General features: G+C 40.6%; 1 protein-coding gene across 1 annotated transcript in view; it reads left to right on the top strand.

Annotated features, from left to right (window-relative positions):
- The first annotated feature begins 236 nt into the window (after positions 1 to 236).
- ARL8B (ADP ribosylation factor like GTPase 8B) overlaps positions 237 to 14,620 on the top strand; it is a 52,258-nt gene continuing 37,874 nt past the window's right edge. The window contains exon 1 of the mRNA XM_061128043.1: positions 237 to 491. Coding sequence (XP_060984026.1) covers positions 369 to 491 — 123 coding nt within the window. The 5' untranslated portion in view covers positions 237 to 368. The remainder of the gene's footprint in view (positions 492 to 14,620) is intronic.

Below are 14,620 nucleotides of genomic sequence, written 5' to 3'. Positions count from 1 at the left end.
CAACAGGAATGAGCCAAGGAGTAGAGCAGGAAAGGAGCCCAAGGGCGGCACGCTGGTGCACGGTGCTGCGCAGGGGCTCCACCAGGTGGCGCTGCAGGCGGCGGGCGCGCCTGGCCCGACGGGCCTTGCCGCTCTTGCCGTGGACGCCGGCGGCGGCGCGGGGACGAGCGTGGGGGGTAGGGCGAGTCATATGACCCGCTCGGCTTCCTGGCTCCGGCCGCCGCCGCCCGCCAGTGTCCGCCTGTGTCGCGCCGGGGCCCCGAGGAGCCGTTGGGGGGGGGTCCGGGCCGAGGCCCGCTCGTGTGGAGGTCGCCGCCGCCGCCGCCGCCCGCCCGCCCGTCCGTCTGTCCTCCCTCCCGGCCGCCATCATGCTGGCGCTCATCTCCCGCCTGCTGGACTGGTTCCGCTCGCTCTTCTGGAAGGAGGAGATGGAGCTGACGCTCGTGGGGCTGCAGTACTCGGGCAAGACCACCTTCGTCAATGTCATCGCGGTGAGCGCCCTCCCGCTTGCCCTCCCGGGGCGCCGCAGCCCGCCAGTCCGGCCCGGCGTCTGCTCGAAGGCCGGGCCGGTGGTGGTGGGGGAGGTCCCCTCAGCGCGGCGCGGCTCTGGGGAGTGTGCGTGTCGGGGGAGGGGGCAGCTGTGCTGGGCGCCTCCCCGAGCGTCAGGACCTGGACTTTCTCGCGTGTTGGTGGCTCAAGTGTATCGGTGAGGTCGGCAGCTGAAGACTTATTTCCATTTAGTCGTCTCCTTCCAAGCACCGTGTCCTCGTCGCGGCCGGGGCTTGGAAAGGATGTAATTGGACTTGTCACATTTTTAAGGCCCTTGGGGGGACTGGGATTTCCTTCGGGTTCGATCTTTGCGGGCCGCGGAGGGGTTAAGCAGCTTGTCACTTTCCCGAAGGGTGGGATTTGCCGAGTTCGTGTGTCCCGTGAGAAAGCCTAAAATAATTGAGATTGTCTCAACTAGCCACTCGGGACGGAGAGCACCATTGTGAGGAAAGCAGGGGACCAGTGTGGGTTCATCCCTGAATTCTTGGGCCAGCTTGTCTTGGGGCAGTTAATTGGCTTTCTCGCCCGTCCCCCGAGGGGCCGAGTGGATTGTGCTGCGTTCGCCGGTAAAGCTAAAGACAGGCATTTCCAGCCAGCCCATAATAGTGCACTACTTTTATTTTTTTAATTAGTTTGTTTATTTGAAGTATAGTTGACTTACAAGTGCACAGCTTTTATTAAGCGAAGAAGGTGAGTGGGTGGGGTCTCTATTTCTAGAGCTAATTGTCGTCGTCTAGGGGATAAGATTTGCAGTCAGCATAAAGTTGGAAAAGAGGTGTTGGGCTTCTGTAATGGTTTTTCTTAACATAAAGAGAAAGGAAGCGACTGGGTAGAAACATAGCTCATTCCACGCCCAGGGAATGAGTATCTGGGAGGGAAAGAAATTGCCCTGGGAACCTATATACAATGTGGTGTTTATTCATCGGTGATTGAGGGAAGGAGGAGAATTAAATTTTGCGCGTTTGGTTGGCAGGGGAAGGAATAAGAGTGAACGATTCTCGTCAGTCTTCATTTAGAGCCCAGGAATTGCTGTGACTCAGTCTTAGCTGATAGGGACTTGAGCTTGTCAGGGATGAACTTTCGAGCTACTCCAAAGAGAGACGGCAGCAGTTTCTCCACCGTTTAGATGATGGGTGAAATCCTTATTTTATAGGCGACCCGCTGTCCAACTGGTTTGGTTACTGGAATGATTCAAACACGCCTGTCTTGTTGGAGAACACAACTTGTGTAACTTGTGACTCTTAGTCCTTGCAGTGATAGAGCAACAGGAAGGAGAAGTAGAGATGAGCAAACATCAAACTTCCTTTGAGGAATGTTGCATGTAAGCGTAAGGAAAACTTGCCTACTTGTTTGGCTTTTGTAATGTTATTGGGCCGGAGGCTTGAGTTTTTTCAACAGGACTAGAAGAGTGGAATGGATATCTAATACCACTAAAATTAGTAAGAAAAAACTTCAGGCTTTGGCTAAATATCCATATTTGAAGTCTTATATGATGTGGAAAAGACAAGCTGAGCTCATTTAACTGTAAATTTTCTGATACTGTTTTGGGATAAGAATTGGTGTCTCTTCCTAAATCCTCTCTTTTTGAGAAGACTTAATTACAGTGTTTTGTAGGTTTAGTACTACAATCAATTGTATTTGTTACAGGAAGTAGTTATGGTTGGGAAACCTAGAAAGATTTTAATAAATCTCGAGGAACTTCTGAAACCATAAACTCGATTTTCATGCTTGTGTTTTTAGTAGACGGTTTAGCTTGACATAATAAGCATGAACTTTGAAGTCAGACAACCCTGGATTTGCAATCTGGCTCTGCCACTTAGCAGCCTTGTATCCTCTTTCAGTTCTTGCTCTCCTGTCTATTAAGAGGAGTTAATAATAGGTTTCTTACAGAGTTGCTGTGAGTGCATGAAATGACAGATGTTAAGTGATTAGCATCATGCCTGCCCATAGAAGGGGCTAGATAAATGGTAATGCTGTATTATTTGTAGTGGACACAGTCATTTAATGCAGAAACGGTATTTTGAAAAATATTTAGAAGGGAATTAGCAGGGGTCATTCCTTTGCATTTGTGTAGGTATTCAAATGTGGACTGCTGTAGTGGATTCATAGATCACAACAAGTAATTGCAGCGTGTCCTCCCTCTCCCCCGATCTGTTAACATCTGGAAAGCTGTTGAACTCAAAGTGAACTATTTTTTTTAACGTTAGACTCTTATTTTTGTTTTGTTTTGGGCATGCTGTGCAGCTTGGAGGATCTTAGGTCCCTGACCAGGGATTGAACCCTGACCCTTGGCAGTGAGAGCTCTGCATCCTAACCACTAGACTGCCCGGGAATCACTTAGACTCTTCTGTCTGAATGATGTAATGTGGGTTGCAGATGCAGTGTTAGTCACTCAGTTGTGTCTGACTCTTTGTGATCCCATGGGCTGTAGCCTGCCAGGTTCCTCTTTCCATGGAATTCTCCAGGCAAGAATACTGGAGTGGTAGCCATTCCCTTCTTCAGGGGATCTTCCCAACCCAGGGATCGAACCCTGGTCTCCCACATTGCAGACTGATTTCTTTACCATCTGAGCCACCAGGAGAGACCATAATGTAGGACTAGACTCTCATTAAGAAAAAAATCGTGACTGTGATTGCCTGTGGCCTTTAAGATGCTGGAAAAAAGTTGTCAGTTACTAAGTCCTGTCTGACTCTTTTGCGACCCCATGGACGCCCACCAGGCTCCTCAGTCAATGGGGTTTCCCAGGCAAGAATACTGGAGTGAACTGCCATCTCCTTCTCCAGGGGATCTTCCTGACCCAGAGATTAAACTCACATCTCTTGTGTTTGCAAGTGGATTCCTTACTGCTGAGCCACCAGGGAAGCCTGGAAAAAAGAGACCTCAGTAAATTTTATGCCTTTTTTATAAACCACAGGCTTTAACCTAATCTGTGGTTCTTATATATCAAGGGTTAGGAAAAAGTTAGTAATCTATAGTGAATTTACAGAGTTTTCGATAGAAACACTATGTCTGAAATAGTAAATTTAGCTTTATTTTTAAAAAATCAACTGCATTATTCTTTATATAAAATGTTTGATTTATAGATTCAGAGATTCCGACTTGTTGAACACTATGTGTCACTTTAGAAAGATGACCATTTATTTCTCAAATACAAAGTAATTTTCCAGATATGAAAAGCTTCAGGTGAAACTGGTTTTCTTAGGTAAAAATCAACTTTTTGTGAACATCACATGAAAATGTGGCTATATTTACTGCCTTAAAAGTTAAGAAAACTGAGAGATGTTATTTAACTTACTGTAGAAGTTTGCGAAGCTGAATTACTACACATGTAGGATTTGGTCTACTTTGAAATGAGGCAGTTTGCTCACAGAGAGTCTTAGTCCTCAAAGTCATATTCTTATGGTTTCAAACCCCAAGTGATACTTCATGAAATGTGATTTTATGTAGAGACATTTAATATATATCGTGTTCTCTTTGTTTTGAACCTTAAGAAAAAACACCTCCAAGTCTTTTAATTTTTTGATGCTAGAAAATGAAATACCGCCCATTGCTAAGTATTACGGCAGTTATTGCATAATAAATCATGTGTCTTGTATGTGTAATTTATGTTGAGAAACCTCTACTATTAACTGAGACTCTTAGATGGGTTATAGGATAGTTACGAAGAAATGATTGATAGGATTTACCAAAAGTTTTATAGACATTGTGTATTTTTGAAAGTAGTAGTATTATAAAAACTTCTCTACATTTTTGTGAAGTGTTGATAGCTCAAAGGTTAATCAAAGGAAAAGTTTATCACTCCTGAGAATTATGAAAAGGAGATACTTGGAAAGATTGTAGAAATTTGGACCTAGAATAATTTTTTTAAGTTTGTTAAAAAAAATTAAGTGGTCTCTTTTTATCCTCATTTTATAGATGTAGCCAAGAGATCCAGAAAGGTTAAGTGAAATTCCTAAGGCTAATTAGTAGCAGAGGTAAAATTAGAACCCAGGGCCAGTGCATTTTCTCCTTAACTGCCTCTGTAGATCTACCTGAGATTAGAATCATAGAGCTGTGAGTTGGGAGATCTTAATTCCTTAAATATCTGTTTTGAATGTAAGCATGCTCCTCTTATGAATATGAATAGCATTTTAAATCCAGCATCTTAAGCGTATTGACTAGCATTTGAGGACTACACATGCACGCGCACACACATACACTGTGTGTGTGTGTGTATTTGAAGACATGAATTAGGGGAAAGAATGATCTGCCCATGAATTAGGGGCAAGTAGGCACACAGGAACAGTGGAATATTATTATGTTTGGACATTTAAATAACTGGCTAACAGGCCTCGCTGGGTTATTGAACGATGTTTGTTGTTAATGTTTAGTTGCCAAGTCCTGTCAGACTCTGCAACTCCATGGACTGTAGGCTGCCAGGCTCCTCTGTCCATGGGATTTTCCAGGCAAGAATGCTGGAGAGGTTTGCCATTTCCTTCTCCAGAGGATCTTCCCGACCCAGGAATCAAATCTGCATCTTCTACATTTGCAAGTGGATTTTTTACCACTCAGCCGCCAGAGAAGCTGACCTATGTTTAATGTTTTCAAAAAGGAGAAATAATTCTGTGATCAGAGTGTTTCTGATTGAATTACTCTGGGGTAAAAATGCCAAAAATAGTTTTTATGTTCGCCTGTAAAGTTTAGCAAATTTGAACCATGACTATAGGAGCTGGCCTTCCGGATTGCCTTCAGATAGAGATTCAGAATTGTGGAACAGGAAGCAACTTGCTAAGGAGCTTTTCTTCAAACTTCTTTATCCTCTTCCCCTCACTCATTATTTTTTCCAGTACAGGCTTAGAATCCCAGAGCAAAATGTTCTTGTTAAGAAGCTGTTAAGAGTGCATTAAGGCATTTTAAATTACTACCTTAGAGGATATTTCACAACTTAAAAGCACTTACTAAGTTTCTCAAATGTTAAGTTTCTTTTAAGATAAAGAATGTCACTGAACATGGATACAAAATTCATTGTACTATAAAAAAATAGCTACTTACTATTTTTAGAAGATTTTTTTCTAATTATCAAACTATCGCAAAGTCATTAGTAAGAAATTTGGAAAGAATACTATAACATAGAAACGACTTGTTATCCCCACCATCTACTGTTAACTACTGTCAGCATATCAAAGTATTTCCTTTTCATCTTTTAAAAAAAAATATATATATATCCAGAGACTTTTTTTTTTTAAGTTTGGAGATACTATTTATAATGTTTGTATCCTGGTTTGTTTTAATTATCATTGTACACATTCTTCTGTTCTAAAACCATCGTTAATGCCTTCACAATTTGTCCTGTTACAGCGCATCTTGTGCACATACCATAACGTGTTTGATCATTTCCTCATTATTGGACATTTGAGTGGTTTCCAAGATTTTGCTGTTGTACATCTATTTGATCTGCATTTCCTGGGGATGGGTTCCAGAGTTGGCATCACTGAATCAAGGGCATGAACATATTTCATGTCAAATGGCCAAAATTGTTTTCCAGAAAGTATGCACTCCTACTTAGAAGGTCTTCTGGACAGATTTTATATACTATGTAAACTTGGACTTCATTTAAGCACTCTGTCCTATGGTATTTTTAGGCCATACTTAGTTTTGTTGTAAAGTTAACCAGCAGTATTTTTAAACTATCCTATCAGATAATTGCTCTATTTTAACATTTTAAGAAGTACCATTTATGCTTCAGCAACTGCTAAGACTAAGGCTGTAGAAAACATAATTCCTTTTTCAATTTTCTTTTTTTAATTGAACTTTTAGGCAACCCATAAAAATACAGCTCATCCCCTTTAGCTATCACACTAGTTTTAAACTTACTGGTGGATTGCATTAGGAGTTTGTATTCCAGAATTATGATGTATTTCTATGCAGTTCTTACCTAATCTTGACCTGTTATAGTGGGATGCTGCTTTTGGAAGGGAGGGGTGTTAGAAATATTTTTTTCTAAACCAGAGTCTAGAGAAGTTTGCTAGGTAGATCACTTTTTGAAACTATAGTATATGAAATTTTTAAACTTATAACTTGAGTATCATTTATACTTGTAAAAGTTGATTCATGTCTTTTGAACTCTTGTATGTAAAAAACAAAGGGAAAAGTATTAACCTGTTTGCTGAATGACAAATGACAATTTAAGGATTTTAGTTTTTCTGAGATGGGACAAATCAAAATTGAAATCTGTAATGGAGTAATTTGAGTTCATTTCTTTCTTCAAAGTCAAAACCACAGGTCTTATATATTGTGCTATTTTTTTTTTTTCTGAGGTTACACTGTTTCTTAAATTAGACATTGGATCTGCTATTTGGATCTGATTTCATAGTTTGCCCAGTTTTATCTAATAGAGTAACATTCTTATTTCATATCCTGACAGGAACTTAAAAAAATTAAAATAGTAATAAAGCTTTAGGGTTCATTTAGAAATGATCGTCACAAACACTGTAATGTTAAAAAATTGTAATACTGGCAAAATAATTTTAGGATTCAGGTATCTTAAGTAGTGATACCTATCTTGAAAGTTGAGGCCTTTTCTCCTAGACTGGGGTTAGAAAAGTAATTGTTGTTAAAAGGGAAAAATTGAATGATGATTGGCAAACTGATTCTGAAAATGTCCTTTGTACCAATTTACTTGATAGGAATTAGTTAAGCATCTGCCAGAATAGTATTACTGTAAGAATATATTTTGAGCCTAAATTTGTTGGCATATGAATGTGGTATAGTTGAGTTTATTTAGAGTATGTTTAAATTAAGTGGCTACTTGAGTTAAAATGGCAAGGAGGTTAGGAGTTGAAAGCCAGACGATCTAGGTTCACATCCTGACTCTTGTGTTATTTTTGGTAAGTTATTCAACCATTCAGTATCTGCTTCTTTATTTGTAAAATGGGAATAATAGTTATTTCTTAGAGTTACTGTGGGTTAATACTTGTAAAACACTTTGAACAGTGATCAGAATAAGGCATGTTTTAGCTGCTAGGTTACTGTTTATATAATGTGATCCCCTTGGAAATTCTCTTCATTTGTTCTCTCAAGTATAAAAGTGCCTTAAACAGTGCCCGGCACATGCTAGGTACTCAAATGTATTTACCAGTGGACAAATATTGCATTTAAAATACAAAATTAATAAATCTATGGCTGATTCATGTCAATGTATGACAAAAGCCACTGAAATGTTGTGAAGTAATTAGCCTCCAACTAATAAAAAAAATAATAAATAAAAATAAAATAAAAAAAATACAAAATTGAGAACAAATGTCTTTATGAACCCATATGCATATTTCAGTGTGTGAAGTGTAGCATAGTCAGGAATGAGAGTTCTGGAGTCTTGACAGATTTGGATTTGAATACTGACTTAGCTCTACATCACTTTTGTTAGCATCTGTGTTTCATTTTTTCCTCCTCTGTAAAAAGTAGATAGTCAAAGAACTGCCGCCTGGAGTGGCTTTCAGAATTAAATGAGTGTTTGTGAAGCGCTGACCTTGTGCATTGAGAGCACTCAATAGATGTAGCTAAAGAGACGGGACTGCTGTGTGTGTGTGTCGGAGGAACGTTGGGTGTAATCGTCAGCTTTAGGTTAAGTTACTGGTTAGATTTCTCTTGATTGTATTTAACTGTAGCTTTTGTTTAGGAAGTAGGCTTTTGTTTTGTTTAATTGTTTGAAAAATCTTGAACATGTTATATTTTATCATGTTGAATCTTTTTGGTAGCTGAAGTGGGCTGGTAGGAAAATGTTTTAGCCTCCTGGATAGGCTAGTAATTTTTGATGGATCTACATGTATAATTCTGTGTGTGTATATGTGCGTGTGTGTGTATGTAATTGCAGTTTTTGTTGTGACAACAGTTTAAACTGGAAATTGGAAATATGAGTTGTTCTTCTGTTTGTGCTGCCACTGACTGATAGCAGGACTGTGGCCAACTCCTTTAACTTCTCTTCTTCAATTTTGATGCTTGTAAAGAGTAAATAAGCACCGAGAACCTTATTATTTGAGAGTGCAGTGGTGTTTTCTTATATCTGGAATTGGACCTTTTACTCAGAAACCCAAGAATAAAATAAAAGCATAAGGCTCCACTATAAGATAATTATAAGATCTCAGCCTCTTCCCAAAAGAAAAATTGAGATGTAAAAGGTAGAAAGGTAGATGGACCCTAACAGGAAGAAGCGAGTGGCCCTTTTGAGTCGTACCTGCTCTCTAGGATATAGGTGTCCTGTGCAAGTGTATGCACAGAAGACTATTTTAATTTTGGACAAGACCATAGTATTGTTTCTTGCATGTGTTTGTTTTAATTTTTAAGCCAGGATTTAAGGGTCAGGTGGGTTTAAATCACCGTTGACAGCTGTAAATTTGCAAGTCCCAACAGACAGTTCTGTATCTGTGTTGGCCTGTTCCCCTAGATGAGAAGTGGGCTGTGTAGACTGCATGCAGACTGGGCCAGAAAGGGCTTTTGGCAGAGTTTCCTCTCTCAATGTGCCTTAAGGTCTGGTTTAGACACTCATCGCTAGGCCTACTTTTTCTTTATGTTTTTCTTGAAAGGTCATTTTGTCTGGAGAATGGTTTAGCAAATGTATAGATTTGGTCATTTCTGAATAGAAGGAAATTGAGTGGAGGAAATTCACTTTTTTGCCTCTTCCCAAATCTACCTGTTTCACTCCACTAGCTCTTGGTTTCCTTATTTTGATCTTGTTTGTTTATTCAATGGCTGAATTAAAAACCTTAAAACAATGGAGAGGGGTGGGAGAGAGATTCAAGAAGGAGGGGATTTATGTGTACTTATAGCTGATTCACATTGTTATACAACAGAAACCAATTCAACATTGTAAAACAATTGATCTCCAATCAAAAATTTGAAAAACCAAGAAACCTTAGAATGTTTGTGTTTTTAAAAAAATACCCCAAATCCATATTGTTTAAATAGTGCTGATACAAATAGGAAATAATAATAATAATAATACCATTAAGATTTAATTACTGTTAATATTAAGCTGGATATCCATCACAATTTCCCCCATCCCTTTGTATGTACAAATATATACTTTAAAAAATTGACATAGTTGACATGTAACATGAATTTTCGGTGTGTAACAATGATTCTGTGTACATATTGTGGAATAATTACCACAGCAAATCCAGTTCACATCACTAGCCTTACATCGTTACAGTTTTTTTTCTTGTGATGATTAACTCTCAGCAACTGCAAATATATAGTACAGTATTCTTAACTATTGTCACATTTCTGTACATGGCACCTCATGGCTTACTGTGTATTTTGTAATTGGAAGTTTGTATCTTTTGATCTCCTTTCGTCTGTTCCCAATCCCATCTGTTCTGTGCCTACAAGTTTGGCTTGTTTTGCTGTTTGTTTTAGATGCTGTATCTGTGTCTTCCTCTGTGTGACTTATTTCACTTAGCGTAATGCCCAGTACATGCTTTCTTGACAACAGTGATGGGATCATGCTGTACAGACTGAGTGGTCCCGTGTAGTTTAGTCTATTTGATTTCCCTTCTGTCATGGTAAAAGGTGACTCAAGTTCAGTCAGTTCAAGACGGAACTCTTGATCTCTTCCCCTCTCAATCCAAGGATGGACACCTTCCCCAGTCAGGATTGATCATATTACCTCCATCATAATTTTCACCACACTTACACCACCATCGGAAGTTGTCTTGCTTTTTGTCTTCATCTGTTTTCTGAATATAAGTTCCATAGGGGCTTTTTCCTTTTTTCAATGCTGCATCCCAATGCCAAGAACAGTGCCTGGCACATAATAAGCTTTCTAAATGTTGAGTGAATGAATGAATTTAACAGTAAACTAGTGTGTCTGTTCTGTTACACTCAAACTGTGTGCAAGGTATTGTGGTAGGAGATGATTTATAAATGTACCAGACAAGGTTATTTATAGTAGAATATGTGCCTCGTAGTAGTCCTGTATAGTTTAGAAATATTAGCTGTCTTACAATTTTCTCATAATGCTCTGGAAATCTCCCTACCCTCATGGAAGACATCAGAGGAGTTCTAGAAAGGCAGTTCTTGCTGGCTTTTGGTGGGACCATGCTGAGAATGGCTGTCGAGCTAAGCTTAGATTAGAGTAGTTTTCATTTATTCAGTAGTTACTTGAGGCATTGTTCTAGGCAGCATGTGTATAATGAAGAACAAAACAGACACGATCGCTTTCCTTCTGGAGCTTCCGGTGCCGTGAAGGAACAGTAGGAAAAGCAAAGGAGAAGCAGAGACATATTTGAGGGCAAAAACTTTTGTCAGATTAATTGTAACCTGTGTGAGTGTATGCTCAGTTGTGTCTGATTCTTTGCGACCCCATAGGACTGTAGTCTGCCTTCATGAAGGAAAGAAACAAAAGACTGGAAAAATAGGCTGAACTAGTTCACAAAAAGCCTTGACTAAATTTGAATCCGTAGGCATGGGGAGGCATCGAAGATTTTTGTTCAAGGGAATGAAGAACTGTGTTTCCAAGGGATTAACTTAGTGGCAGTGTAGAGACCATCAAAAAATTATCAGCTTATTACAAGGATCTACATGAGAGAGAATGAAATGGGGATAGGGAGTCAGGGAAAGTAGTGAGCATTATTGTGAAATTGGAGTGAGTACAGTTAAGCAGTTGAATCAGATGGGTTGAGCAAGGGGAAATTCGTAGTCAAAAACCTTTTTAAGGATTTAAGTGAATGGTGGGAAATGTGATTGTGTGATGAACAAGTAGCTCATATGGGGTAGAGAAGAGAGGGTGTGGTGAAGAGAAGGGGATGCGTTGAGTATAAAATGTATTATATAATTAATGATACAAAGGGAATGAAGTTTGGGAATTAGTGCCATGTTTAAGTACAGTGGAACTAAAACTGAAAATTGAAATTTCATTCCATGTCTTGTCAATGTTTTGTACACAAGGACCAAGCAGGGTATCTCCACTTCTTTGAATTGCAGTTGGACTATCTTGACTTATTTTTGGTGCTTAGGGACGTTAATCTGTGCCCAGAATGCAGGCTGTCCATAACAGGTCCTTTAGACAGCTGAATTCAGTGACTCAGACTCTTTTATAGTCTTGGAAGCTTTTGCTGCTTAATTTGAAGGGGATATTTCTATCCCTGGAACATATCTGGTTTAGTGTCTTTCTTCTGGAGAGAAAAGTAGGTATGTGTTATTTGTGTGCTTTCAACATGCCAGGCTGGATGAAGCACAAGCTGGAATCAAGATTGCCAGGAGAAGTATCACTAACCTCAGATATGCAGACAACACCACCCTTATGGCAGAAAGTGAAGAGGAACTAAAGAGACTCTTGAAGGTGAAAGAGGAAAGTGATGAAGCTGGTTTAAAACTCAACATTCAAAAAACTAAGATCAGGGCATCCGGTCCCGTCTCTTCATGGCATATAGATGGGGAAACAGTGGAAACAGTGACAGACTTTATTTTTTTGGGCTCCAAAATCACTGCAGATGATGACTGCTTAATTAAAAGATGCTTGCTCCTTGGAAGAAAAGCTATGACCAACCTAGACAGCATATTAAAAAGCAGAGACATCACTTTGCTGACAAAGCTTTGTCTAGTCAAAGCTATGCTTTTTCCAGTAGTCATGTGTGGATGTGAGAAAGGGAGAAGTGAAAGTGAAGTCTCTCAGTTGTGTCCGACTCTTTGCGACCCCATGGACTGTAGTCTACCAGGTTCCTCCATCCATGGAATTTTCCAGACAAGAGTACTGGAGTGGGTTGCCCTGTCCTTCGTCAGGGGATCTTCCCAACCCAGGGATTGAACCCAGGTCTCCCACATTGCAGGCAGACGCTTTTACCGTCTGAGCCACCAGAGAAGTGGATGTGAGATTTGAACCATAAAGAAGGCTGAACGTTGAAGAATTGGTGCTTTTGAACTGTGGTGTTGGAGAAGACTCTTGAGAGCCCTTTGGACTGCAAGGAGATCCAACCAGTCCATCCTAAAGGAGATCAACTCTGAATATATCGTGTCCAACTCTCTGTGACCCCATGGACTATATATATAACCCACCAGGCTCCTCCGTCCATGGGATTCTCCAGGCAGGAATACTGGAGTGGGTTGCCGTGTCCTTCTCCAGGGGATCTTCCCGACCCAGGGATCGAACCCAGGTCTCCCGCATTGCGGGCAGATACTTTACCCTCTGAGCCACCAGGGAAGCCCGAATATATATTAGAAGGACGGATGCTGAAACTGAAGCTCCAATACTTTGGCCACCTGATGTGAAAAGCCAACTCATTGGAAAAGACCCTGATGCTGGGAAAGGTTGAAGGCAGAAAGAGAAGGGGACGACTGTGAATGCAGTGGTTCGATGGCATCTCTAATTCAACTGACATGAGTTTGAGCAAGCTCTGGGTGATGGTGAAGGAGAGGGAAGCCTGGTGTGCTGCAGTCCGTGGGGTTGCAAAGAGTTGGACATGACCGAGCAACTCAACAACAACAAACATATAAAGAGTATCTGATCTTTTGTGATTTAAGTTGGGAGTTTTTTTTAGGTGTTAGGTATGCTTGTGGATAATATTAGGCTCAGAATATTGTTTTTTCTCTGTTATTTTACTGTGTACTTGCAAAGACAGAATGTAATCCTCAGTCCTCATATCTCAGGCTGTTTGATGTTTACTTAGAAACTCACTTGGTGTGGTCTGTCGTGGATTTATGCTGCTCGCAGTGTTCGCAGACACCAGTTCATTTTGGAACATGTGGACATTACCATAAAACAAGACAGGAAATGGCTGTGCCAACACCACCATGTCGTTTTCAACGGTAGTTAACGTGAAGGATGTTCCTAAACATCCTACTATTTCTTTATCATCCTTTTTCTTTATCTCCATTACACAGTGCATTCAATAAAAATCTTTTCATTTATTTAGTTAAGGAAACTTAAGAAGTGCTTTCACACACAAGGTGCTGTACTTTTTTTTTTGGCTCATTTGTTGAGTGGATATTAATTATATAGGGTAAAGAAAGGTGTAATAACACAGGTTTTAGGTAGAGCTGGGATTCAGCTCTCAGGTTGAATGTTCTGTTCCATAAAAACGGTGAGCTGTGATGAATCCATGTTTCCAGACAAATCCTTTAGGCTTGCTTTGCCACCTGATAAGTACTGCTCTTCCAAGTCCTGCAGCTGAGACTAGTTTGGAAATTTCATGGATCTTGTGGTGGTTCATTTGCAGTTTTAGCTTGCTTTGGCTGTTTGTTGCTGTATGCTTTAAGTCTGCTTTACTAGTCCCTGTTTTGTTGTTCCTAAGAGCATTTCTAAGTCTTAGTGTTGTGTTGTGCTTTTGTGAGACTTCGGAAGGGGTCTTAAATTTGCCAGTGAAAATCAGCAACGTGGATATGGGGGAAGGATGGAGGCATCAGGCCTTTGGAGTACATGTTAGACTCTGGTAATGAAGGAGAATGAGACACCCGTTCTTTTTTGGCCTGCACCTTTCTTTGTTGGACTACAATACAGTCTTTATCTCCCAGTGTTCCTTTCCCTTAGATGACTCTGTCTTATGTGTTGCTTAGGGCCCACGTTTGTGAGTGCTTGCCCCAGCTCTTCTCCCGGGGGGGTAATTGTCTCTCGCTCTGTTCTCAGAGTACTTTGTTCAGAACTGTCTTTGTGCCCGTTATCTGTTCCTCTTTCCAGACTGTAAGCTTCTTTTTTATTATTATTTTGGCCCCTCTGTGTAGCTCTGGGCCTGACTCAGTAGGTACTTCATAATTATTGACTTAACAGAGTGAAGCAGTGTTGGGTCATGTTTAAATATGTTGGATCAGACCTGCCTAAAGTTGAATTCTTGCTCTGCCCAAGTTTTGTGACCCCCTCAGAGCTTCAGTTAGCTCATTGGCAATTTGGGAGTGACCCTAGGTATTCCGTACACTCATGGTATGAGGTAAGATAATCAGCGCGGTCCCTGGCATAGAGTGCCCCACGGTTGGTAATTATCACTGTGGTTGATGTGACATTTGGGGATTCGGACAGGGGCATGTGCTCCAGTTAAATGGTAGGTGAAATGGAAACCCCTCACTCCTTTCGTGAGCCCTGAGTAGGGATCCTGTTTCAGTGACTCCT

Source organism: Dama dama, chromosome 24, assembly GCF_033118175.1.
Source record: "Dama dama isolate Ldn47 chromosome 24, ASM3311817v1, whole genome shotgun sequence".
Lineage (NCBI taxonomy): Eukaryota > Metazoa > Chordata > Mammalia > Artiodactyla > Cervidae > Dama > Dama dama.
This window is presented reverse-complemented; position numbering and strand designations above follow the sequence as displayed.